The sequence below is a fragment of the Talpa occidentalis genome, unplaced genomic scaffold (genome assembly GCF_014898055.3).
Source record: "Talpa occidentalis isolate TD23 unplaced genomic scaffold, MPIMG_talOcc4v2.1 talOcc4.4, whole genome shotgun sequence".
NCBI lineage: Eukaryota > Metazoa > Chordata > Mammalia > Eulipotyphla > Talpidae > Talpa > Talpa occidentalis.
Genome location: NW_023604295.1, coordinates 26,714,811 through 26,740,949, shown reverse-complemented (window position 1 = coordinate 26,740,949; position 26,139 = coordinate 26,714,811). Strand labels below are relative to the sequence as shown.

Here is a 26,139-nt window from a genome sequence, read left to right as displayed (position 1 = left end):
CAAGCCTTAGCAAAAGAGGAAACACTTGAAAGTAGTGTGCGTGTGTGTGTGTGCACATGCGCGCATACACACACACACATGCATGTGTGCATATAGGGAGTTGGAACATAATTACAGATATAGAAATAGCATTCAAAGCTATGGAAGTATAAAAATATGAGAGTGCATGTTATGATTGGAAACAAGCAAATTAGCTGAGTGTAAAAATCTGAAGACATAAGTATAAAAGTTGTATTTTAAATTAGGGTCTTCAAAGACTGAAGTATAATTCTCGCCAGTACAAGAGCAACAAATTAATTCCTCATGTGGTATCTGAGGTTTATAAAATCAGCATAGAGGAAGTGCTTCCATAGCACTTTGTAATAGTCTAAATATTTGTTCAATAATTTGTCAACGTTTGATAAATAAGGAATAAATAAGGTTTAGCTAAGCAAATAGCAGGGGAAATCTTGAAGAATGTTCAGGAGTTCCAGGAGTCGGCCAGGCTAAAGTTTTTTTTTTTCCCCTAAAATAATAGCATTATCTCTCTATTCACTTCAGTGCTTCAATATTTTTGTAATACTCAAATTTTTTTTTTATTTGGTCCTCGTAGTACTTTGCTTCCACATAATACCAAAAAGTTGATGTTGTAATGCTCTTTTTTAATTAACATGATATTCTGAATAGTATTTTTGAACATGATATTTTTGAATAGTGCTGCCCTTCATGATTAATTTTAAAATTTAAATCAGTTAATATTTGATAAAAAGTGGAAATTATGATTATGATGTACTATTTAATAATGTATAGAGTGATTTTAAGACTAGAATTTATGTATTAAAGTGAAAATGTGGTATAAAATTCAAGAAAAGGGAGCAAATTGAACTCTAAGTGGTACAATGCAATGGAGTGCAATTTGGAACACTCTCTCTCCTGGGTTCCTGTACTCCAGCTGCTCAAAGTTCATAAATGTTTTCCTGATGATGATTTTAAAGTTTAGAAATGAGTAGATCACCTCATTGGTGATAATTTAAAAAGTCCTCAGAAAATTTAAAAAGTCCTCAGAAAATTAAAGTCAGACAATAACATTTAATATATTCACTGACTATATTTGTCCTGCCTCTCATAATGTCCTTTTCTCTTTACCCCCTCCCCTTTTTATATTCTGCAAAAAGCAAAACACTGCTTTGTTTTTTATTTCACTTTTAGAAAACTTGTGGCTTTGAAAGAAATGTTGACTGGGTAGGTCTACCATTGACGTTTTCACTAGACTTCAAGGTAAATGTCAAATCAAGCTGTTTTGAAATTAGTACTTGCTGGGATGGAAGTGACTCCGGAAGAAGGACTTCCTGTCCTTCCAGGACTAGAGCCCCTCAGTGTTTCCTCTAGAGGACCAAATTAGAATTGGAATGGTTTATTAGAATATTTCATCTTTCCTCTTTTTCCTAATTCTCCATCCAGTTGTTTAGTAACACCAGGAAGTTCTACACAGAAGGAATTCTGTGCTGGTGACACAGACCTGAACTTTCATACCTGCCCCTGTTGTGAGTGGTGGCATGACAGTCATCAAGATACTCAGGCCACTTTGGGCCTCTCTTTCTTCCTTTATAAATTAAAGCATTGAGTTTAGATAGGTTTCTTTTGTCCTTTCTATCTCTAAGATGCACTGATTTTTCTTTCTATTTACTTTGCTAAGCTTTATTTATTCTCCAGATTTGAAAGGAATGCAAGCTTTGGTCAGAATACGATTTCTGAAGAGGGAGGTAAATAATAGTGAAAAAGTTGTTGGAGAAATAAGGGAGGTCGACTGGTTGTCATTCTTCTTCCTTTAGTTTCAACCACTAAAAGGTAGTGGCATAGTTTTAGACATAGCCCTCATCTTCTAACAACTTGAAAGGCTGGATAGATCTCTCCTAAAAGAGGTAATTAGCATTACTCCAATCATTGTAGTGGGAATCAACAGTAAGATGCAGCAGTTAATCAAAAAATATAGAATATACTCAGATGCTAGGGTATGTGTGGTAGAAAATTAACCTCAAAATCTTAGTAGCTTAACAGTTCAATGTCTGTTTCTCACTTGTCCTGAGGACTGTGGGAGCTCTGACTCTCTACGGCAGCTCTGCTCTGAAGGAATTGAGGGAAACAGGCTGCTTTCATAGCATGACTGTTGTCTCAAAACAACTTGGCCAAATGACATATATTATTTTCCTTCCCAGCCCCAAACTAGCCACATGGACTTGTCTAATTGCACGTGGATGTTTGGTGAACAATATATTGTTATGGAAGTGCAAAATATCTTGAACCTTAATATAACTTGTGGGGATAAATTTGCAAGGAACTACATAAAACAAATCATATTTTAGTGGTTTTTAAATGCTAACCAAATTATAAAGAAAGAATCCCTACAAATTTCAAACTAAAACAGACCACTATTTAAATAAAAATGAAATAACTGGAGATGCCTTTAAAACCAATATTAGAGTTAAAGAATGTTATAATACAATATTACATGTAATAAAAAATATGAAAATATTTAAAATCAGCTTAAAAATTCTCGTGGAGATATGGAAACGCCTGTATGACCCAAAACATATGAATGTATTGAGAAGATATGGTGTGTGTACACACACACACACACACACACACACACACACACACACACACACACAATGGACTACTATTCAGCTATCAAGAAAAATAAACTTTTGCACCAATATGGATGCAGCCATAAGGAAGTGAAATCAGCTGGAAGGAGAAAGACAAATACTGGATGACAAATACTGAAAGACAAATACTTATGTGTGGAATGAAACAAAGGTTCAGATAAAGCTAAAATAAAAGGGCCTCCCCTGGTGGTGCAGCGGTTGAGCGCTGGGCTGTGAAGCTGCCCACAGCCTCTGCAGCGCTGGTTCAATCCCCCGCTGCCAGCAAGGGTCCCACATGGCGCGCAGACCTCTCCTGCTGCCTGCTGCTCCCCTCAGCAGTGTATTTCATCCATCTGCCTGCTCTGCTCTCCACTCTGACTCTGGTGAATTCTCTCACCCTCCCGCGCTTCTGACTGTACCCAGTGCTTATATAAATAAATAAATAAATAAATCTTATAAAAAAAAAAATAAAGCTAAAATAAAAAATGAACCCTTGAAACCTGACTATGGAATGGGAACATCTAGAGAGGGAGAAGGAAGGAGGTAGGGAGGGAAGGGATGAGAACAAAGGGTCTGTGGTGGTGGACTATGGGTTTCTCTGGTGGTGGGTGCACTTTGGCAACAATGACTGAAGGGGGGGATCCTACACTTCTAAAATGTAAACAATGATGTAAACCAATGTTAACCCCAAAAACATTTCAAAAAAGAAGTCTTGTGGAAAATAAGGTTACTGAAAAAGGAGAAATTTTGACAAAAATTTGGCACTGTGGACATGGCCAACATACTTTTTGCATCAAAAACTGCTACCCAAACTGAAACAATTGACCTTTTTGTATTATACCACTGAAGGACACATTTTTACATGCTCAACTGTGTATTCAAACAAAAATAACATATTAAAGATGAATATTGATCTAGTTTTTCATTGGGTTTTTATTTGAAAAATCATTTATTTGCAAAGTGCAAACAATTATTTTAACAATATGTGTGAGTATTTAGAGGACAGTAGCAACAAAAAATAATAAATGGGGTGAGATATATCACATGAACTATTTGAAGTTTAAATTTAATTTACATGTGTTAAATTTGCAGCTTTGAAGGCAAAATCTCAATTTCTTCATTGAAATTGTATTTTAACAAATAATACAAGATTGAAAAATATATTGACCTATTTTATGTCACTAGTGATTTTTTTCTACAAAATATCTGACCTTAGCCTGAAATTTCCTTCTTGCCCCTCTCTTTTTGTAGTTGCATTCTGAGTGCTTCCTCTTCATGATTTCCTTTTATAGCTTATAGTATAGTAAAAAACAAATGAACAAGCAAACCTCTTGTTATTTCTATCCACATATTTATGGGGGTCCGGATTCTCTAAGATATTGTTATCTCAAGAGAGAAGAGAAAATTAATAAGAAATTGAAAATATGTTTTGAGGTACCATACAATTTTGAATAATTGATTTATTTGCTGCTATAGCATTTTGTCCATTTATCCCAAAACACGCTGTTCCTCCTTTTCCCCCTGGAATACTAATTTGAAAAATTGTTTCTATATTCAAGCATGTTATAAAGTAGAATGCAAAAGTTCTAGCAGCTTAATTCTGGAGGTGCCCTTTGCATTGGCCATGATAGTCATTTCTGGATTGTTGTTTGAAGACTTTTCCTGCCTGACCCTGCTTCATTCCCTTTAACTTTCATAGACGTCAATTTCCAATAAATCTCTTACACTCCTAATGCCTTCTTAGTTTCTTCTTACTCAAGGCTTTGAAGTGATGCAGTGAGGCATCAGCAGTGATGATTGTGGACTGGATCATTCACCATTTGGCTGCAATGACAGCCCCATCCCGGTGGCATGTGAGGCAAAGATAATTTCTAACATAAGATGACAGCCAACTTGCTAGCACTTGACCAGTGGTGATTTAGGAAAATGCTCTGGTAGAGAACACCTAGGCTGCCTCTTTTCTGAATTCAGACTTTGGTGGTATGTGGACAATATATGTGGGGACAGGAAATTGGCTGATTATATCATTAAGTGGTACTGATCCCCTACAGAGATAGAGTAAAATGCTGAGGGAATTTAACACTTACAAAGCAAATGTGAAAGTCACAGGGTCTCCTTTTAAGTAAAAAAAGGCTTTATCTCCTGAAATGAGAGAAGAGACATTTAGGGCTTAATATTTTGAGTCATATTTAGGACTAAGTATTTTGAGTCACCAGTCTTCATAAACAATTGACTCATCTAAGACAGGATTGTTATGCCAATGTCAGTGTTCTGGTTGGGAATCTTGGGGATTATTTTTAAAGGTAATGAAGATATTTTAGAATTAGTGACAATAGTTATACAATATTGTGAATGTGCTATTAGTCACTGTATGGTACATGTCAAACTGATGAATTTTTTACTGTTTGATTTTTATCTCTTTTTTTAATCTGAGTTAGTTTTCAGATCCAGAACCCAGAGACTGAATGGGTGGCCAGATTCCCAAGAGATAGGACCCTAAGATGCCATAACATGTGCATGCAAGGATGGTAGCTTCAGTCCTTACCCAAAGGGACCTATGGCCATTTACTCAGGTAACTTTCCAGACACGTTGACGACTTTCAGACTTAGGAAACAAGTTGACATCGATAACCAGAAACCAGAAACATCGTCATAACCCTTGCCCCACTATTGGTTTCTTTGGCTGCCATAAAAATATACCAAAGACTGGGTGACTTGAACTATTAAACTACAAAAATTTATTTCTTACAATTCTAAAGACTGGAAGTCCACAATTAAAGTGGTATTCACTTCTCTAGCTCTGCTCCAGATTTGACTGTTCCCTCCAGATACTTACCCTTCATATCCCTCCCTGTAGAAACTGATGTCTCAAAGATCCTGTCCATCCACTATCTTTTGAAAAATAAAAGTTTTAATTTTACTTAAAAATTGTGTTCCATTGATAATTGACTAAACATCATTATACATGTTTATTGAGCATTTTACTTCCAGTTCTTTTCATTACTTTTGCCTATTTTTCTATTGGGTTTTGTTCTTAAATAATTAATTTGTCCTCATGTAGTTAATTCACAAATACATATTTTACTGTATATATACTTATGAATTATACATATGCTTGTGTATGTATGTGTATATACCTATACGTATACGTATACGTATTTATACCTATATCTATAGATCTGATTATACTAATCTACTTTGTTGATTACATATATTTCAAGTAATTTTTTGAGTTAATGGCTTATCTTTTTATTATTCTTTCCTGTTATCTTTATTTCATAGAACTTTAGCTGTGTGGGGCTTTGTTTTCACAATATCACATACCCTTTGTACACAAATTATGTATTAAAACATGTAAATTAACTTAATAAAGTAAATCTTTAGGGTAATGTTAAAAGTGGAAACTTTCAGACATTATGTATGTTTGGTAAAACTAATAGTTTGGGAAAACTACAAACAAAAATGTAAATACATCCAACTGACTTTGTAGTTTCCCCAAACTCCTAATAACTGATTTTCAAAAGAAACATTTGTCCTCATGATATATTCATTTTGCTTTTAAAATTTTTATCTATCTTATAGTATGACAATTTCTCTGAACATAAATTGTAGTATGATAATATTTGGGGTTGTTTCTCCAGACTTGAGATAATAAAGTTGCCTATTTTTTCTTGACTATGTTTTTATTGTTTAGACTAGGATGTTCTCATTTAGCCCGTTGTCTGCCAGGCCAAATAATAGAGTCATTTATCTCACTGATCTTCAGTGGATTTCAAAGAAATTTTAAATCCCTTTCATCAAGTAATAATTTTGTTTGGATATTCTTTTACTAAATGGAAACTGAAAGAAAATTAAAATTATGGGAAATTTATGACATATTACTACATGTAATTTGTGGTTTTTATAGATCAATGCTGACAATACTGATAATAAATGGGTACATTGCTAGACTATCATTTAAAATTTTATGTTTTAATAAATATTAAATATGTAAACAATTTAATACACTTGTGGAGAAACAGATTACAATACATATTTGAATTTTGTCTAACTTTTAAAAACGTTTTGGTGATTTTTTTATGAAAGTTGTTTAATGTTCAGTTTTCCTTTTTGTTATCTTGAAAAGCCATGTAACAAAAACAAATCTTTTGTCTTCGGACAAATGTTAGGCTTGTCAGTGATTATACAAAGCACCCACTCAAGGTGACATTTTTTTTTTCCCTAGACACAAACTCTCTCTCTCTCTGAGGTAAAGTCTTTATTATTTCTAAATGCCTGCCAGCCCAGAAGGCATTATAAAGGTGATGATTAATTCCCTACAGAATGGTGAGAAATTGCAAAAGAGAGAGATGGTCTTTGTACTGATCTCCAGTTATTGGGACTGAGGTTGTCTTTCCTGTCAGGGAAATCTGACTACCTGAACTACACTGACCGAGGGCAGCATCCCCAGCAATGTCTTTTGATGATAACTGTTCTCAGCTGTAGTTAAGTTTGTTACTTCTTGCCTTTATAATCTTTGTTTCTTGTGTCCAGTTTAAGAGAGCATATTCTTTGACATTATAAAGAAATTTCCTATATTCTAAAACTTTTATAGTTTTGTGTTTAAATTTTAGTTTTATCAAGTCAGAATTCAGAAATAAAGCATGCATATGTAAATTTTAGTATTATAATAGTTTGTCAAATTCTACAAAATGAACTTCTAGGGATTTTTAATTGCAATTATTTTAAACCTGTGGAACCATCAGGTATATCTTTTTTATTTGGATCTTAAAGATGCATCTCAATAAAATTTATATTTCTCTCTTTACAGCTCTTGGATTTCTTTTGTTAGAATTAGTCCTAAAAGAGTGCTTTGAATTTTTGCTACTTTTAATTTTTGACATTTCTCATTTTGAAAACATTTAGGTATAATTTTAAAAAGTTTGTTTTTTAAGAGTTGGAGAATATAAATACAATTGTTTTTTAAATTTTTGTCCAATAAATTGGTAAGCTCCTTAGCTAATTATCTGCAGATTTTTTATTATTTTTATGTAGGTAATCAATATTTGCAAGTCAGACAGTTTTTTTCCCCCTTCTTATACACCCTTATGTTACTACTGGGAATCTTAATTCTTTTTTCTTTTTTCATTTGGTCTTAACTGTTGTTTGGTTCTCCAATACAATTTGTGATACTGGGTATTCCTGCATTGATTCCAGTTTTAAAACGAGTGCTTCCAGTATTTCATCATTATGTGTTATACATGTTGTAGGTTTCATCAAGTTAAGGACATTCCTATTAGTAGATTTCTATTTTTCAAAAAATTTAATAGACTTTTAAAGAGAAGTTTTAGATTCACAGAAATATAAGAAAACAGGTCCCCCCACCCCATGTACCCTGTGCTTCTACACATGAATACTCTTTGCCATAATCAATATCCCCCACCAGAATGGTACATTTGTTACAACTGATGGATTATATTGACAGATTATTGTCACCCAAAGACCATGGTTCACATTAAAGTTTACTCTTGATGTACATCTTGTGAGTTTGGATAAATGTACAATGGCATGTTATGCACCATGCTAGTATCATACAGAACAGTTGCACGGCCTTAGAAATTCGCCATCTTTGCCTATCATTCCTTTCTGCTAACAACTGATCTTTTCACTGTCTCCATAGTTTACTTTTTCTGGAATGTTGTGTATTTGGAATCATAGGGTATATAGCATTTTCAGGCTGGATTCTTTTACTTGGTGCTTAATGTTCCTCCAAGTAATTTCATGCCTTGTAGCTCATCTCTTTTTAGCACTGAATAGTATTCCATTGTCTGGATGTGCCACAGTTGATCCATTCACCTACTGAAGGAACATCTTTCTTTTTTTTTCAAATTGAAGTTATGTTAGTTTACAGCACTTTATGTGTTATAGAACAATAGGATAACATACCTCACTCCACAACTAAATCACCAATATCCCACCACGATAATCCATGGTGATCCCTCCCCATCTGTTCTCATCTTTCCCATTCTGGTTCCATTAATTTTTGGACTGTCTTTTTTATTTCTATTTCATTAATTTCTCTTCTAATCTTTATTATTTCTTCTGTTGACTTTTTGTTTTGTTGTTCTTTTTCTAATTTCTTGAGGTGAGAGATAAGGTTATTTATTTGAGCTCTTTCTTGTTTCTTGATTTTGGCCTGTGCTGCTCTATACACACTTCTTAGTATTGCTTTTTCTATGTCCTTTAAGTTCTGGAATGTTGTGTCCTTGACTTGAGGTATTGTTTGAATTTTCCTTTGAATTGCTCATTAACTCACTAGTCATTCAGTAGTGTGCTGTCAGTCATCACATATGAGAGGTTTTTCTGTTTTCTTTTCATGGCCCAAGAAGTTGCTTAGTATATCAATCTTCATGAATTTGTTGATATTGGTCTTGTGACCAACATGGACTCAATCTTAGAGAATGTGTATTTGAGAAGAATATGTATTTAGGTTTTTTGGTGTGTATTCCCCTATAAGTGTTCATTAAGCCCATTTAGTCATTTGTTTAAGGCTGTTGTGTTCTGACATATTTTCTGTTCAGTTGACGCATCCATTGTAAAAAGTAGAGTATTGACTTTTCTCTGCCTTGAATGTGGTTTTTCTTGAAGTCTGTTTTCAGATTTGATAGTAATTTGTATATATATTTTGATGCTCCTTCATTTGGCGAGTATACACTGATCGGAGTGATATGTCTTCCTGATGTATTATTCCCTTACTCATTACACAGTGTCTATCCATGTCTTTTCTTACCTTTTTTAGCTGGAAATCTATTTTATCTAAGTGTGACTGTTCCTGCCTTCCTCTCTTTCCCATTTGATGCAGGATTGTTTTCCAACCCTTCATTCTGAGCCTATGTTTATCTTTGGAACTCAGGATGTTTCCCGGAAACAACAGAAGGTTGGATTCTGTTTCCTCATCCATCCAAGTGCTCTGTGCCTTTTCATTGCTAGTTCAGTCTACTTACACTTAAGAGTAATTAGTGATATATGAAAGTCTGTTGTTGACTTTTGTCCTTTTTTTTGTGGTTCTGTTTTTTCCTTGTTCCGTTATTTGTGTATTTTCCTCTCTTTAATTCAGATTACTCTTTTAAACATTTCTTGGAGGAAGGGTCTAGTGTTTGCAAAATGCTTCAACTTCTGTTTGTCTGAGAAGGACTTCATTTCTTCCTTTATTTGAAGTCGAGCCTTGCATGATAGAATGTTCTTGACTGGCAGTTTTTATTTTTAAGATTTTGATCACATCATTTTATTCTCTCCTTGCCCATAGTGTTTTGAAGGACACCTTTTCTTTCTTTCTTTTTTTTTCCTCAGGGAAGACCATGAGCACAGCGGCCCACTACCACAAATTATGCAGTTGAGTTTCCCACATTTGGGGAAATCACATGGGTCATTACCTCTGGAGGTCAGTGATAAGCCTTGCCCTGGAAAAACCGCCTTCATGAGCATGGTCTCTCGCCTGCCAGGGAAGTATGAAGGACATCTTGATTGATTCACAATTTTGGCAATTATGAAAAAAACAGGAATAAACATTGATATGCAGGGTTTTGTGTAGACCTGAGTTTTCAACTCCTTTGGGTAAATGCTAAGGAGCAAGATTGTTAGATCATATGTTGAGTGTGTTTACCTTTGTGAGAAATCTCCAAAATGTCTTTCATAATGACTGCTCTTTTGCATTACCACCAATTAATGAGTTCCTGTTCTTTCACATCCTCTTAACATCTATTGTTGCCAGTGTTCTGGATTTTGGCCATTGTATAAATGTGTAGTGGTATTTCATTGTTATTTTAACTTGCATTTTCCTGATGACATATGATGTGGAACGTTTTTTCATCTGTTTATTTGCCCCTTCTCTATTTTATCTGTTGTGGTGTCTGTTAGTGTCTTTTATCTATTTTGTAGTTAGCTTGCTTGTTTTCTTATTGCTGAGTTTCAAGTGACCTTTGTATATTTGGATGACCATATTTTACCAGAAATGCCTTATTTCTAGAGCCTGTCTTATCTTTTTATTTATGGCAGTGTCTTTTGCAGAGCAGAAGCATTTAAGGCTAACCAATCTATTCTTTTTTCCTTTGGATTGTGTCTTGGATGCTGTATCTAAAATGACATTCACAAACTCAAGGACTTTTAGGTGTTTTCCTTTGTTATCTTCTAGGAGGTTTTTGTTTTGTTTTGTTTTGTTTTTTACATATATATGGACTTATGCTTTACATTTTGGCTTATGATCTATTTTGAGTTAAGGTTTTTGAAGGTTTTAACATCAATATGTAGACTCATCTTTTTGGTATGTGGATGTCTGTTGCCCAGCACTTCAATGCCTGAGTCCCCTTTGAGTTTTAAGTTCCCAAATTTTCCACACTGAGCTTCCAGCAATTTGTCAATTACAATTCAGGTTTGCTTATACCAGCCAATACTGACAAGTTTTCTGACTGTGAGTTTCTACTCCAGTAAGTTGTGTCTCTGTTCATCTCTCCAATTTTAGGGGCAGTGTTTTATTTGATGACCTCCCTTCTTTTGTGTATATGAAAAATTTGCTAATTTTTTCAGTTTATTCAATTATTTATTTGTTATTAGGATAAAGTAGTGATCTCTGAGCTGTTTATATGTTGACCTGGCAACCAGAGTGGTAATTTTTTTTTAAATCATGAATACACACTGAATTTTCAATCAAATGTTTTTCCTGTATTTCACAAATTTCCTCTTTTAATCTACTAATATACATACTTACTATAATGTTAAACTAGTGTCATATTTCTTCCACATTTCTGGAAGAAATCTAATGCCGAGCCATTTTTCCCACAGTTAGCAAAGCGATCTTCATAAAAGTATGAATCAGATCATGTTATTCTCTGTTTAGAAAAACTCTACAACTTTTCTTTGCACTTGGTGTAAAATGCAAGTTATTTTTGTGGCTTCCATGATCTGGCTTTGTCTCTTTCTCCCATTTCAACTCTGATCAATCTTTTTATTATTTGTGTTGGACATATAATGCTAATTCCCACCTAGAACCCTCTGACTATAATGTTTTCCTTTATTATTGCTAGTTTTTACATTTTAAAAGAATAAGTTTATTAGGAAAAGGAGAAAGAAAAAGAGAGGACCTGCATAGTCACAGATGGGCAGAAGAGCTGCAAGTACTTTTCCTTTAAACCATCACATGACTGGCTCCTTCTACTTATCAGGCCTCATTAACATCTTAGAAATATCTTCCCTAAAGATCCTCTTCCAAGTTGCTCCGATTACCCTATTTCATAGTCACTTTTATTCTTTTTCTTTTTTTGGTGAACCACATGGTTTTTCATAAGGCTCTCTAGTATTATTTTGCCTATGTCTTTATTATGCATTTATTTTTTATTTTCTTAATTAGTATATAAACCCCAGGAATGGAGGGATCTTGTTTTTCTTATTCTCTGCTGTATCACAGCACCTAGAGCAGTGTCTGATCATTTCATAATATTTATTAAATGAATGAACGCATGAATGCAATGATGAATTTTCCTAAAGTAATAGAAACTTCTTGAAAGCCAGTCAGCATACCTTTTTCTATTTATACCTTTACATTTGCAACTTAGCCATGTATATGTTTTCTCTAGGTATGGTTGTTGGTTTCCAAGCCCCTGTTTTGTTTTAGCAGGGGGAGGGTGGGTTTGTCTTGCTCAAATAGAAAAAAATAATTTGGGGCCTCCCCTGGTGGCGCAGTGGTTGAGTGCTGGGCTGAGAAGCTGCCCCAGCCTCTGTAGCACCGGTTCAGTCCCCGGCTGCCGGCAAGGGTCCCACATGGCACACAGACTTCTCCTGCAGTGCCCGCTGCTCCCCTCAGCAGTGTACTTTGTCAGTCTGCCTGTTCTGCTCCCTGCTCTGGCTCTGGTGAATTCTCTTACACTCCTGTGCTTCTGATTGTACCCAGTGCTTGTACAAATAAATAAATAAATAAATAAATAAATAAATAAATCTTTAAAAAAAAAGAAAAAAATAATTTGACTGTGAAGGTCAGGGACATGTTATAAAGTAATACAAATAGTTCATGTCCTTTCAAATGCAACTTGGAAGCCACATTGACTGATATTAAACAGCACTGGCACTGGAATGGTCCATTGGAAACTTGTCAGGCATGCCTGCCATTCTTCATAGTCTTCATAATGGGGGATGGGGCCATTTGGTAGATATTTTGAAAAGCTAACATTTAAATTTGAAGAAATATTTTATCATATATTTCTATCATAAAATTATATATTTGGATATGGCCTTAGATATCATCTAATCCAAAACATTTATTATGCAAAGAAGAAAAATGATGCCCACAGCTGTTAAGTGATTTATACAGAGTCATTTAGAAATAAGTGTCATAATAAGGACAGCTGCCTAGGTTTCTTGACTCTTAATTTAATTTTTCCCTCTGGTACTTAAATGATCTGTACCATAGTAGTCACCAATTGAACAAATAAATAATCTGGTACATCACTGCGATATCCCCCTCTCTGAGTCCCTGTCCCTTTGACCAGAAATGATGCATCCAGTGAATTCTGCTACAGGGATTTTAAAATTTGGAACAAAAAGTCATAACTTAAGATTCAGTCTTTCTGATGGTGGAAGTCTCAAGATGTAAGTCTTGGAAATTGTTGACATCTAAGTCTCCCTGCTTGTGAGAAACAAGACTACACTGAAACAGACTGAAGCCCATTGCACTAGGTGAGAAATAGATCCAAGAGAGATTCCAGGCCACATTTTCGTCCTTGGTTTCAGGAGTCCAGCTGCCTTTCCCCTATTTGGACTGCTAGGAAATCTCCAGGATGCTTTTTGCCCAAATCAATTTTAGTTGTATTTCTATCATTGGAAAGAAAGACAGAGAAAAGTAATACAGTTGCTGTGAAATAAAAATAAACCTTTTTTATTGTATATTGATAAATTCACCTACAAGGAAGAGTATATCATGGTAATGATAGTACAAGCATACAATAAAGTCATTTGAAATGCTTAAGTATAAGACTTTAGTAATGATTCAATAATATATGCCAACAATAATTGTTTAAAAGCAAATAGATTTCATTCATTAAAGAAAAAAGTAAATTTTAAAAGTAGTAATAATGTATCAAATATTGTACCTATGATGAAGAAAATCACAATATCTTAGGGACATCAATGTCTTAAATCATTGTAGAGTGACTGGAAAGGGAATATTGTAAAATTTGAGCTTCTCCCCAAATTAGTTTACAGATTTGTTGCAATTCAGATTACTATTCCAATGGAAATTTTGCTTGGGGAATTTGACAGTATGATTCTAGGGTTAATCAGGAAGTATAAACAGCAAAAGAAATGGCAAGAAAACAAAAAAAAATAATGAGATATGTATTTTTACTTTTATCAAACTATTCTCTCTCTCTCTCATCTCTCATCTATGTAGTATAAAGTATTAAAAAAAAGGAGGGGGCAGTCTTACATTAGTTTTCTTTTTGTGACTAATTGCCCAACATTTAGCAGCTTAGAGCAGCATTCATTATCTCACATGGTGTAATTGGTAATTCTATGTCCACTTCACTGAAGATGCCCATATATCTGATTAAACTTTATTTCAGGGTGTCTGTGAGGGTATTTCTGGAAGACATTAGCATTTGAATCAATAGACCAGCTGAGTCTAAAGGGTTTGGTGCAAAGCTGAAGGATGAGTGGTTCAGGATATCTTTCTAACTTCAGGCTCTAGAGCTCACTCTTCTGTCTTCATGAAGTGTTCACCAGGGTGCTGGCTTATTTCGACATCTCCTGGCTCTTTCCCCTCTTCTCATCTCCATCTTATTTTCCTATTTTCTAATCTCTACATTTGAATTCTCACCCAGCATTTTCTCCTCAGTTTGCGGGTAGAGTTTAGAGAGTTCTGAGAGTTTGTGTTTCAAACTGCTCTTGTCCTTGCAAATCTCACTACACACCCATTGCAGGCATCTGCTCTTGAATGTGCAAAGCTGTTCTCAGTCTCAGCTACTGTTCCCAAACCAGCCTTCTGAGATTCCCAGCCAGTGCCTATGAGCTACTTTGGTATTCTTTGCCTGTCAGTTGCCCTGTTGTTTTTCTCTGCTTTCTCTTTTACATGACCCTTGTAGCTCTTGGTGTTTTGTTGCTCTCCTCACTTATATTTTGGGGCTGTGGGGAAACTTCTTTATTGTAGTTAGTTGTGTATAGACTTAGTTATTCCACTTTGTTTTTTTTTAATCAGGGGCTCTCAGGAAGTTTAAAAAGTCTCGTCACTCAACAAAAAACTATGAACCAGAGACACTTTTTGGGGGGTGGGGGCCGGGAGGGGAGGGATTGGGGTCAGAATGGGGCATTTGCAATTGTATGGGGGAATATAAAAATAAAATTTATTATTTAAGAAAAAAAAAGTCTTGTCACTATTGTTGCCATCCTTCCACTGTCTTGTCACATTTTATTTTTAAGTTAGAACATGTCAAAATGTTATTAAGATGCCTGTGAGTTTATTTAATATGTTTTGATTGTTGTCGTATTACAGTGTTTTGATTGTAAAGTATGGATTGCATTGAAAAGCAGTGGTTAGTGTGAGAGACAAAGAATTTTGGAGACTTCCACTGGTGACTTAAAGAAGGAAGTAGATCTGGAAGATGTAATGTGTTGTGGTCTGGATGTGGAGTCTCAAAAGATGACACACATTTTCATATCAGAGAGAATCAGATATGACAAACTGCATCAGTCCCTGGAGAGGGATGAATGTTTCTCTTCTTTCTGGTTTTAGGTACAGCAAGAAGATTTCTAACTGAGATTCCCCAAAGATGATAGCCATGATACCAAAAGTGTGTTAGAACCATATTTTGGTAAATACTACAAAATACATATTTCCTCAGTGTGGGACCTAAAATAAAAAATAATTATCCCATTTAATGTGAAAATAAAATCCCATTTTAATAATCCTTCTAATAAGTTCATAGAAGTTCCCACATAATGGTAACACTAAAGAGACAACATAATTATGAAGTGCAATTGTCAGGCAGTATAATCCCTACTTTAGAGGGGAAGAAACAGAGCTATTTCATTCAGGCATTTTTTTTTTAATCCATTTATTCAATAGCTTGTGATGATACAAATATACTAATTATGCAATATGAAGTCATAAAACTCAAGAAAGCAGAAAATTTCTTTTAAAAATAATTAAAATAGTCTCAATGCTGAGATCTTGGATGCAAACTTCCTGTGGACAGAAAAATTAATGTAGTTAGTTCCACATACACATCTGTTATCCATGAATCTTTCCTGTGCCCAAATCATTTTTGGCTAAAATATTGTCACTTAATAATGATCTGTTTCCCTCTTATTTATCTGAGGGTAACCTCTAATTCTTTGGGAAAGGTGGTGGTAGGGTATGTTGGGGTAGGGTACAGAAGCAGGTGGCAAGGTGCATCTGGTCCTCAGCTGCAAATACCCTTGGCTTTGCATTTGGAAGTTGATGTCTACTTTCTATTTCTTGCTTTTGGGTCAGTGGCCTATGCACTCAGCTCTGTCTTTCCTTGTTCTTATCTCTAGGCCCTTCAACACTTTACAGTCCTTTCTCAACATTGCCCCTTTGAATGGTCTTCAATTTATGTACTAAATAAGCAACAGGTTTGGGGGCATTCTTCTGGTTCTTCATGCCCAAAGACATCATGCTAAGATGCTGCTCTCTGTTGATTTGCTAAAGGGAAAACGTAGGACCTTAGTTACTTTTTGATTCCCTTCTAGGAGTAGAACTCAGATCTCCTATGTCTTCAGGTCTTAAAACATATCTAGGGGTTCAATTATTTCTATCTCCATGACGTCTGTCAAGCTAACCCTGGTGGGGAGGGAGGTCAAAGATCCTTCTTGGGGATAAACAGCAATATCTCTAGGAAAATTGGCTCCCCTACGTTTATGGTTTATTGCACTATTGTTTATAATTAGCTAACACCTTCTACTCCTTTGCAAGAAGATTACAAACCATGCTCACTGTCATGTGATTTGCTCACGGAAGTGCAAGTCTTCTTCACTGACATGGTGTTTGACCAAAATGAAAGGTTTTGGCCAGAGGGACTTCTGTGGACATGTCATGACCCATTGTAGAAGCAACTTTAAGAAGTCTCACATATTTCCACATATTTCCACATGTTTCTGACATATTTCCACCAGCTCTCTGGCTGTTGCCACTTGTCATGACACTTGTCAAGTCCCACATAAGGTCCACTTCTTCAGTTTGAGACCTGGAACAAGAAGACACATGAATCAATCTATAGTATGTGATGCAATCAAGAAATAAACAACTATGACCATAAACCATAAAGACTTTGGAGTTGTTTTTACAGCAAAACTGACTAACACAATGTGGCCTAATTTCTTTTTTTGTTCTGCTCTTTAGGAGCAGAAAGCGCTGACTTAAGGGGCAATTGTCATGCCTTCAATTTCAAATGTCTATTGAAAAATATGAGAATTGCCATCTTTTATCCATTAGGTAGGAGACAAAATGCCCTACTGTCTAGGAGGGGTATATAACCAGAGGGCATGGAAATATAAGATATGCAAAGAGCTAGAAAGTGTGGGACCTTCTGACACACAAAAATGCATAAAACAAAGAAATATAATATTTCAAAACTCCAAGGTATGTATCCTTCCTGCACTCAAGGACATTAGGCATTTCTTTAAGTATTCTACATTATGAGACTATTAAGTATGTCATCAAGATGGACAGATCAAGTGTTATGGGAGCTCATTGAAGAGCGGCCTCTAAGGTTAGGTAGGATTTGGAAATGTAGGGATAGAGAGAAAAACTTATGCTCTCAAGATGTAGATTGAGTAAATCACAAAGGTAGGAAAATGAGTGGCATGGACAGCGGTCAGTGAATAAATGTGAATGGCTTTGTTTAGGGGACTGGTAGGAGATCAGGTTGGAAAAGTAAGCCAGGACCTAGATTGGTAGTTGACTATGAAGTTGGATGACTGGCTAGACAATACAGAAAAGAGCTGGAGAGTGGATTTCAGCAGGATTTCTTATTGTAAAGACAACGTGGCTATTTAAATTGCTGACACATAAACCATGTATACATAAATAGCTGGAGAATCAATTTGGAAAATTCCATGTTTTCTACTTAGGGGCAATGAATTACTCTTGCCAAATGGCCATATATGTTGTATGTGTATGTTTGCTTAACAGTCATTGCATTTATGGAGTCATGTCTGGAAGACAATCAACCTGATTTGTTCTTAGTGGTATTGGATAGTGTATTTCAGTCAAAGAAACAGTCTTAGCTTCCTGTACTAGTTTGCCTACCACAAGCGTACATCCTAAGTTTAGATTCCCTTGACATATACATTAATGCTTAAAAAACAAGTACAAGCATTGTGAATGTACTTATTGGCACTGAACTATGCACTTCATTGTGGTCATGTATAATTTATCACAATAAAATGATAGCCAGCAAATCTTTATATGGAGAATTTATAAAGTAATAGACTTAAGCTGCAAAGTCCTCAGCTCATTTCTCAACGTCAGCCCTAAAGATGTCAATGTTGACCATGGGAGGGTGTGACAGACTCTGTGTCAGACTCTGTCTTTTCTGTCTAGGATCAGGAGAAATCTGTCTCCTCCTCACTTGTGCGCGGGCGTGTCTGTCTGTCTGTCTGCCCACCTGTGCGCGCGTGCGCGCGCGCTCGGGTCTTCGCGCTTGGAGACCACCGATGATTTGGGAAACCCGTTCCGGGGAGAGGCGCAGTTTAAAGGTTTGATCCGAGATGTGCAAAGGAGCTTGGATGTTTGGGTAGGTTCACTCAGCCAGCAACCGCAGGAGTGAGGGGTTTGGGCGGAGGAAGAGGGATTAAAATGGAAAAGGGTTGCTTCTCAAGGGTTGGACATGAAAGTTGCAAAAGCCATGAAATGCCCAGCCTTCTGCTCCGGGTCAACTTTTCAGGGCGTAAGAGGAACATCTCTCAGGAACGATCAGCTGGGATTGGTGCTAGGGCATCCACCCCCTGACTTCGCCTTTCCCCCCCAGGCCCGCTCAGCGCCCCGCAGCTGGCACTCTCTGCGCCCGGCCGGCGCGCACCGCGCCTGCACGCGGGAGTGTCGGCGGGGCTCCCCCGCGCGCCCCCCTCTTCCCGGCACATGCGCGGTGGCGACGCCGGGCCGGCGCCTTCAGTCTCCTCCTCTGCTGCCTCCCGGTTCCGCAGTCACTTCCTGCAGCTGTTTCCCCGGGAGTCGGGCTGCGCTGACTTTTGACAGTGAGCCGCGGGCTGCGGAGGGTGCCCGTCCCGGCCAGCCGGCAAAGTTGAGCCGAGGGAGGCGGAGCTGAGCGGGGCCGAGCCGGGCGCGCGCGGCGGGCGGCGCGGGCATCTCGGGCGGACGCGGCGCCGAGACTCTGGGCGACCCGGGGGTTCCGGTAAGTGCGGGCGATCGGGAGCCTCGGGCGTTCAGGACGAGCCCGGGAGCGACCTGGACGAGGGGCTCCTCCCGGATGCGGGCTTGCCACCTGCCCTCCACGTGACGCGCTCGCGCCGCTTTTATTTATTTGTTTGCTTTTAAGCATTTCACGTGTACCTTTTGGATCATCCAGGCGTGCAGCCGCCTCGGCCCCCCCGCGGCCCCCCGCCCGGTGGGGCTCGGGGGTTCCATCTTCCGTGATGGCATCCTTACGGAATTGAGGTGCGTGTGTGTGCGCGCTCGTGTGTGTGCATGCACATTTTAGGAATGTGAGGTAGATGTGGGCGATGCTGAAGTCTCCAGAGCTGTGATTTAAATATGTAATCGGTTCCCTGGGATTCGGAACCGTCACAGGCGAGACTGGAAAACACTCGCCGAATCACCGAGGCCTCTTCCTCCCCAGATTTCTTGCGTTCTCCAAGACTTCCTGAAATGATAGACCTTGACTTGGCTGATATTTTCTGTTTTTCCCCCATCTCATTCCATGCTGCTGCGTTCTGATGACCTCTGAATAATGCTCCCCTCTTTGCCTCAATGCCAGACTTCCCAATCCCAGACTTCCTTAGTAGTTTGCTAAGGTGCCAGTAACCTGTTCCTTTATTCTGTCTCTTTCCTCTGTACATTTCTCAAAATGTAAAAGTGATTGTCTTTAATGCAGTATGTGAAGAGTAGGCCCTAGTCCAAGCATGAAAATTAAGTATGCTGTGACCATTCCTTTTCTTGAAACAAGGTGCACTGTGAAGCTTTGATTTCTTTATTGTCCCTGCAACCTCTTCCAAACCAGGACATTAACCCCTGTAAGCCCTTCCTTTATGCCACTTCAAGCAAATTGAATGGTTTCTAAGATCTGAGGAAAATTTTAGTTGCATTAGTCATCAAGTTAGTTTCTTCATCTAATGCAGTAGTTGAACAGATCTGAGTGACATATGCCTTGGTTCTTCTATATTACACTTCATACCTTCACAGAAGGCTTGGTTTTGTTGCTCTTAGATTTATATTTTATGTCTATTTTTGTTTTTAAGCAAAGTGATACCTGATGTATTTGTCATGTATAGATAGATCCTTTTTGGGAATTGGCATTATTTTAGTTAACTATAATAAGAACTAATTTTGGCATATCTGGCTATCTTTAAAATTATAAAGATAAAATGTTAGAATAGGTAAGTTTTTATATGGTGAGATTTTTTTCCTTTAATTTAGGGGTTTTTGTACCTCTGTGCTTTGAGAAAGGCCTTTATTTTGATGCAAACCTGTAGACAGCACTGGGGGAGACATATGCAGGAATTTCCTTTAGTGTGAGTTTCGGTTCATACAACAAGTCCAGGCAAGTCTCAGCATTGATTTTCTGTTTATGATGCTGATTTCCTTTATCCAGTTGTTTTGCCATCCTACCCCACCATTTGTCTTCTGAACCCGCAGCAAGTTTCTGGTAATTTGACATCAGTATGTCTCTGTACAGGTTTTGCAGTTTATCTTTTAACATTATAAAATATTGTAGGTAGTTAAACTTTAAAAAAAATTAGGTAGTTAAACTTTTTTAAAAATGGTCTTTGTTTCCATAGTTTTCCATTTTAAGATGTCCATAGCTATCTCCTTTCTGGATGTCTTTGCTTGGTTTAATTGAAAGAAGTAATATGATTTAAGAGAACCTAACTTTTAAAATATTCTGAATCTCTATTGCTTTTCTTCACATTCCCAGAGATGAAGATAACCTTGGCCCAAAACAATACTTGGCACCAAACAATAATATTGTTTATCTAAATATTATGATTGAGAAATATCATTAAATACTATGACTAATTAATGTGCTTTACCCTAACTACATTATTTCTCATTGCAGCCATAAGCTTTGCTGCCTCCAGGTTCTGAATTTAGTATACAAATTGTTACTTGATTGCAATTTCCACATCTATGCGTGCATTAAAAATGAGAAAAGAAACTTTTAACTTTCAAGATTTACTGAGCTGATGTTATTAAATTCATTATTGTAAAATGTGCACATCTCTATTGGAGATGGATAATTTCAACAACTAAATAACTATTCTATTGTCCCCCAAAAGAAATTTTATTTTTTTTTTTAATTTTTAAAAAAGATTTATTTATTTATTTATACAAGCACTGGGTACAGTCAGAAGCACGGGAGGGTGAGAGAATTCACCAGAGCCAGAGCGGGGAACAGAACAGGCAGACTGACGAAGGGCTACGTGGGACCCTCACCCCAGTGGCTGGGGATCAAACCTGCGCTGCAGAGGCTGCGGGGCCGCTTCGCAGCCTAGTGCTCAACTGCTGCGCCACCAGGGAAGGCCCCTCCTCAAAAGAAGTTTTAATAATATTGTGGGAGTGCAGGAACTAGTGGGTTTTTAAATAAGGAATTCAATTTGGGTAAATTGGAATCTTGGAAACTCAGACTGTGTACAGGGGTTAGTTTACTCCAAATTAGAAGCTGTCATCTGGGTGGGTGACAGGAGAAGTCATGGACAAAGACTGAAGAGGGAACATAGTTGGGTTTTTCCTGAGGAAAACAGAGTAGAAATTGTCAGTTATTTAATTAAAAGATGAGAGGAAGTAGCCAAAAGATTGAGGAACTGGATTTATCTTAGGGCTTACCATAGTGAGATCTATTACTCCGTTGAGAATTAATTGGCATTTTACCTTAGATGGAGAGAAAATATTCTGATTTTATAGGGGACTCGACTCATGAATATAGTCCAAAGCTATATGAATTGGAGTCTTAAACTTAAGGGCCTTCAGGGAGCAAGCAAGTAACAAAAGTAAGCAGCAGGCTGAATAGCAACTGGAGTGACCTAGAGAAGGTGGGTTTGGCTCCTGAGGACAATTGCCTCTCAGTACTGACTTGCTAATTGTTGCCAATGTAGGACCATGGGCCAAGCTTTGCCAGATTATCCCTTTATTGAGAGAAGCCAGGAGTCTCTTGATTTTTATATGGTGACGACTAATTAAACTTTAAATTGAAAGCAAAACAAAACAGAGCATGTATATTCCAAACAGAGCACATCTATGGCAGTGTGTGACCAATAGGCTATCTGTTTCCAGGCTCTGCTGTGAGGAATCATTGATTCAACTCTTTCCATATTACTAGTTGATCAGCGGAAACACTTTCATTTATTTTTACCACATTGTAACTCTGAATTTATTCCTAGTGTTCCTTAAAATTTTAGCCACCTATAGAAGTGCTTTAAGGATTCTGAGAAGTGACACTCTTTATGTCATTCATTTTAATATCATTTGGGTGAAAAGACAGGCTTGGATGGGAAGGAGACTGTTGCTAAGGTTCTTAACTAGTTTTTTTTTGTCTATGTGTGATTTTCTACAGTGTTTGAGTGTAAGAGTGCCTGAGAGATGGGGGCTGGAAGAGGTGACCTTTGATGTCCATTTCATCTATGTGACTGTGAGGTTTAATTAACCATGGATGCAATACTATTAATGTCCATGGGCCAGAGGGAGATTAGTTGGAGCTCTGCCAAGCAAAATATAGCCAAATCTATAAAGCCATTCTCAGTGGAAGAGCATTGTGTCAATGTGGATTAAGAGACAGGGCAAGGCTGTTAGATGAAGCAGAAGAAAGATGTCCCAAAGATGAGTTTGGAAACGGAGTCAGATGGTAAGGTCAGTTACCTGTCATCTTGCTGGGGTCATATTTATGAGTTATATGAGATATATATTCATATATGTATATATATATTTATTTTTTTGTGGTTGATTCAGATTTGAAGACCTGACTTCTGATCAGCAATTGGATTATGCCCAAGCCTTTCCTACCCAATGATCCTCTTGCAACACACCGGGCTTCCTCCGCCTAAGCGGCCCTCATCCTCTCCTCCTATGTCAGTGGCCGCCAGGTCTACAGGAAACTTGCAGCTTCCAGATCAGAAACCTTTTGGGCAGGAGACTCCCTTGGCAGGGGAAGAAGAATTATCTAAGGGAGGGGAGCAAGACTCTGCCCTGGAGGAGCTATGTAAGCCCCTGTACTGCAAACTCTGCAATGTCACCTTGAACTCAGCACAGCAAGCCCAGGCTCATTATCAGGTAAGGAAAGAAAAGAAAATGTGTCTTTTGGTGAAGAGCAGTTTTGGGTTCTGCCTATTTCTGAGTTATCTCTGTAGATATGACTGACTGTGCTGGGAATGGCTTTGTGAATAAAAGATAATGGTTCTACTTTAAAAGGAAGCATGACTTTTCATAGATTGTGGTTTCTCCCCACCACCTCATCCTCTTATACTTCTCTGTGTGACATTTGTTAACTTACCAGTTGTAGGCAAATGTAAATTATCTGTGCTAGTGTTTGAACTAGTGATTCTAAGAACAAGCATTTAAAACATGATGTACCAAATCACTGTCAGAACTGTTTAGAAGAATTAGTCTTATAAATATTCTCTTCTATGTAATACAACTTGCATCAGTTTAAGGTACTCACTGCTTATGAATCTTATGTTTTATTTTTTGACTCTAACATGTATATATCTTGTCGCAAAGGAAAACATAGCCACATCTTTCTGTGGTAAGAATGAAATGATATTGGCATATTGAGCTTTACCCTTTATTCATACGGGTGTATTCTGATTTCTTTTAGCCTTTTAGTGTGAACTGATACTTACATCTAAGTTTAAATCTGTAAAATAACTAGTGGAAAGGGCAATTTGAAAGGGTGTATTGACCCTAAGAATAGGTAGAAAGTTATATTTTGGCCAGAAAGAGGATGTAGTTTCTTTTAAATCTAGATTGGATTGTTATCTGTTTAAATGATGTAATTTCTTTTTTGGAGAAAGGAGAACCAAAAAGCAGTCAAGACCAAATTTCACTGAAAGAATGTCCTCTGCATCATCACAATTGACCCTTCTATACACAAATACTTGTCATAGTAAGAAAGTCTATCATTCTATCATGCCATCATAAATTTCTCCAACTTAAAGTTTTTATTTACTGTGGTTTTAAGTCTATTTTGTTTTGATCTTGAAGACTTATGATTGTGTCACTTTGTGATTATATATCAAAGGTCTTTTTTTGATGGTAGATTGTTTTCTCTGGGGTTTTGGGGAAGACATATGATGTTGTTTCCCTGGCATTCTATCTGTACTAGCTTTGCCCTAGGTGCTGACTTAACTCTGTCTCTCAGATCTTGGTGCATGTCATCATTGGTTCATAAAAGCATCTTACATATCCCCAGTTCTTATCCTCATTCCTTTTATGTACTGCTCTCCACCACAATACTTTGCCTGTTTTACCATTAACTGGAGTCTGTCAGGATTGTCCGTCTCAAACCCAAGACTCAGGCTAGCTTTCTTCTTCATTCATTCCTGTGGAATGTTTGGTTTTATAGCCTGAAACTCACTTTGAAAACCTAAGTTCTAAAAGTTTTGCTTTTTAGCTGTGTATAACCCCTAATAAATCATTAACTTGAGGACAGACCCACTTCCTTGCCATACATATATACAATTACCCTTTCTTTTTTTTATAGTTCTCTAAGCTTTATTGTTAATTCTTTTTTAAAATTTTTTAATTTTAATATTTATCAATTTCTTTTACATTTTTTAGATAATATTTGCTTCCCCCACCCCCTCAGGTGTAGTCCCCATAGAATTTCCTTCCCCAAGGTACCCGTGCACCATCACCACAGTCCCATGTGCTCCTCTCTCCTCCCTCTCACCCCTCTCCCTCCTCCTCCCTCCTCCTCTCCTTCCTCCTCCCCTAAATGCCTCTGGTTTACAGTTGTCTGTTTTTGCTTTGTTGTGATTTATACTGTAATACAATTACCCTTTCAAAAAAGAGTTGTTTAGTTTATGAGGGAAAACTTCTGGGTAATATATAGTTTAATGTCCATGTATACATACACCTTCTGCCTTTTTTCTCCTCTTAAAAATCACTTTGTGACTCTATAGACAGTGATGGATGCTTCTGGCTATGCATAGAGAGAATTCAATTTGAGCAAGGTCACTGGATTATAAGGCTTAAGCTAGATAAGAAACAGTCAGAATTCATTTAGGGTTTTCTTTTATTCTGCATTTTCCTCTGTGTGTGCTCTGACCTTTTTTAGTTGACAAGATTAGTAATTACACTTAATTTCATTTTGTTCAATGTTATAGTGATTGCATAAATTTGAAAATATAAGAAAAGGGAAGTAAAATTTACGTAGAAGTCCAATAATTGGAATTTATCGGAGTTAGTAATATTCCAATTTATTGGAATTTATTGGAATTAATAATTGGAATTTTAAGTAGAAAAGTTGGAGACTAACAACCTGTCATATGAAACAATTCCAGGCAAGAGCTAGGATAAAGATAGGGTAAAGAAGAAACAAGTAAATATTGTGAAAGTAGAACCTCATGGATAATGAAAAGTTTGGGTGTAATAAAAGTATATTTCTGAAAGCTTAGAAACAAAGATTTTAATGAAGCCAATAATGTTGGTAATTCTTAAAGGGAGGTTTTTTTTTTTTTACAGAGAAGTAAGGTAAAATAGTTAATGTATAAAGTACAGAGCAGTTTGATTAGAGTTTATAGAAGAAAGCTAATCTTAGAAGTGAAATCTGGATTTCAACAACATAGAAATGGTCAATATGAGAAAATGTGGGTCAAAGTCTACATCAGAATAATAAGTAATCAGAGCATGAAAAAAAAAAAGGCAAACAAACTGAAGGGTGGATGCATCAACACAGAAATGCTAGCCTGAAAACTGAAAAAGGAATCAAAAGCTACATAAAGGATACTTAGACAGTGATATAAAAAGGCTATTAAAGACAAGGGTAAGGCCAGCGAGTAGGGCTTATTGCATTCTGCATATTCAGCAGGAATATGCAGAATGCAATGATTGTGGACTGATAGAGTAAAATGGTCGATGAGATGGCGAAGTAATGTTTTATGTCCCCTGAAAAACCTATTTTGTAATGTTTAGTACAACTGTGATCTAAGACCTCAACTTCATTATTTCACTTATGTGTGAGATAAAAAGGGTCAGTGGTAGCCTGTTAATAAGCTAGAAACATTCCTGTGAAGTCATAAATCACTATGATTATAATACTCAAAATGTTTTAGTCAGTTGATGCCATTGTTGAGATCTCAA

At 37.0% G+C, this 26,139-nt stretch overlaps 1 protein-coding gene and 1 non-coding gene across 4 annotated transcripts in view; one reads left to right on the top strand and one right to left on the bottom strand.

Moving 5' to 3' along the window:
- Nucleotides 1-26,139, top strand: part of ZMAT3 (zinc finger matrin-type 3) — a 304,442-nt gene that overhangs the window by 253,948 nt on the left and 24,355 nt on the right. The window contains exons 1-2 of one of the 3 annotated variants that reach the window (XM_037525127.2): nt 18,824-19,021; nt 22,789-23,109. In XM_037525127.2, the coding sequence (XP_037381024.1) occupies nt 22,846-23,109 (264 nt within the window). In that variant the 5' untranslated portion in view covers nt 18,824-19,021; nt 22,789-22,845. Of the gene's footprint in view, nt 1-18,823; nt 19,022-22,788; nt 23,110-26,139 lie in introns of those variants that run through there. The other 2 variants (XM_037525132.2, XM_037525131.2) reach the window with 2 other exon arrangements.
- On the bottom strand, nt 9,956-10,113 carry LOC119258372 (U1 spliceosomal RNA). The gene has a single exon (XR_005128234.1). It is a non-coding gene; the product is annotated as a U1 spliceosomal RNA (small nuclear RNA).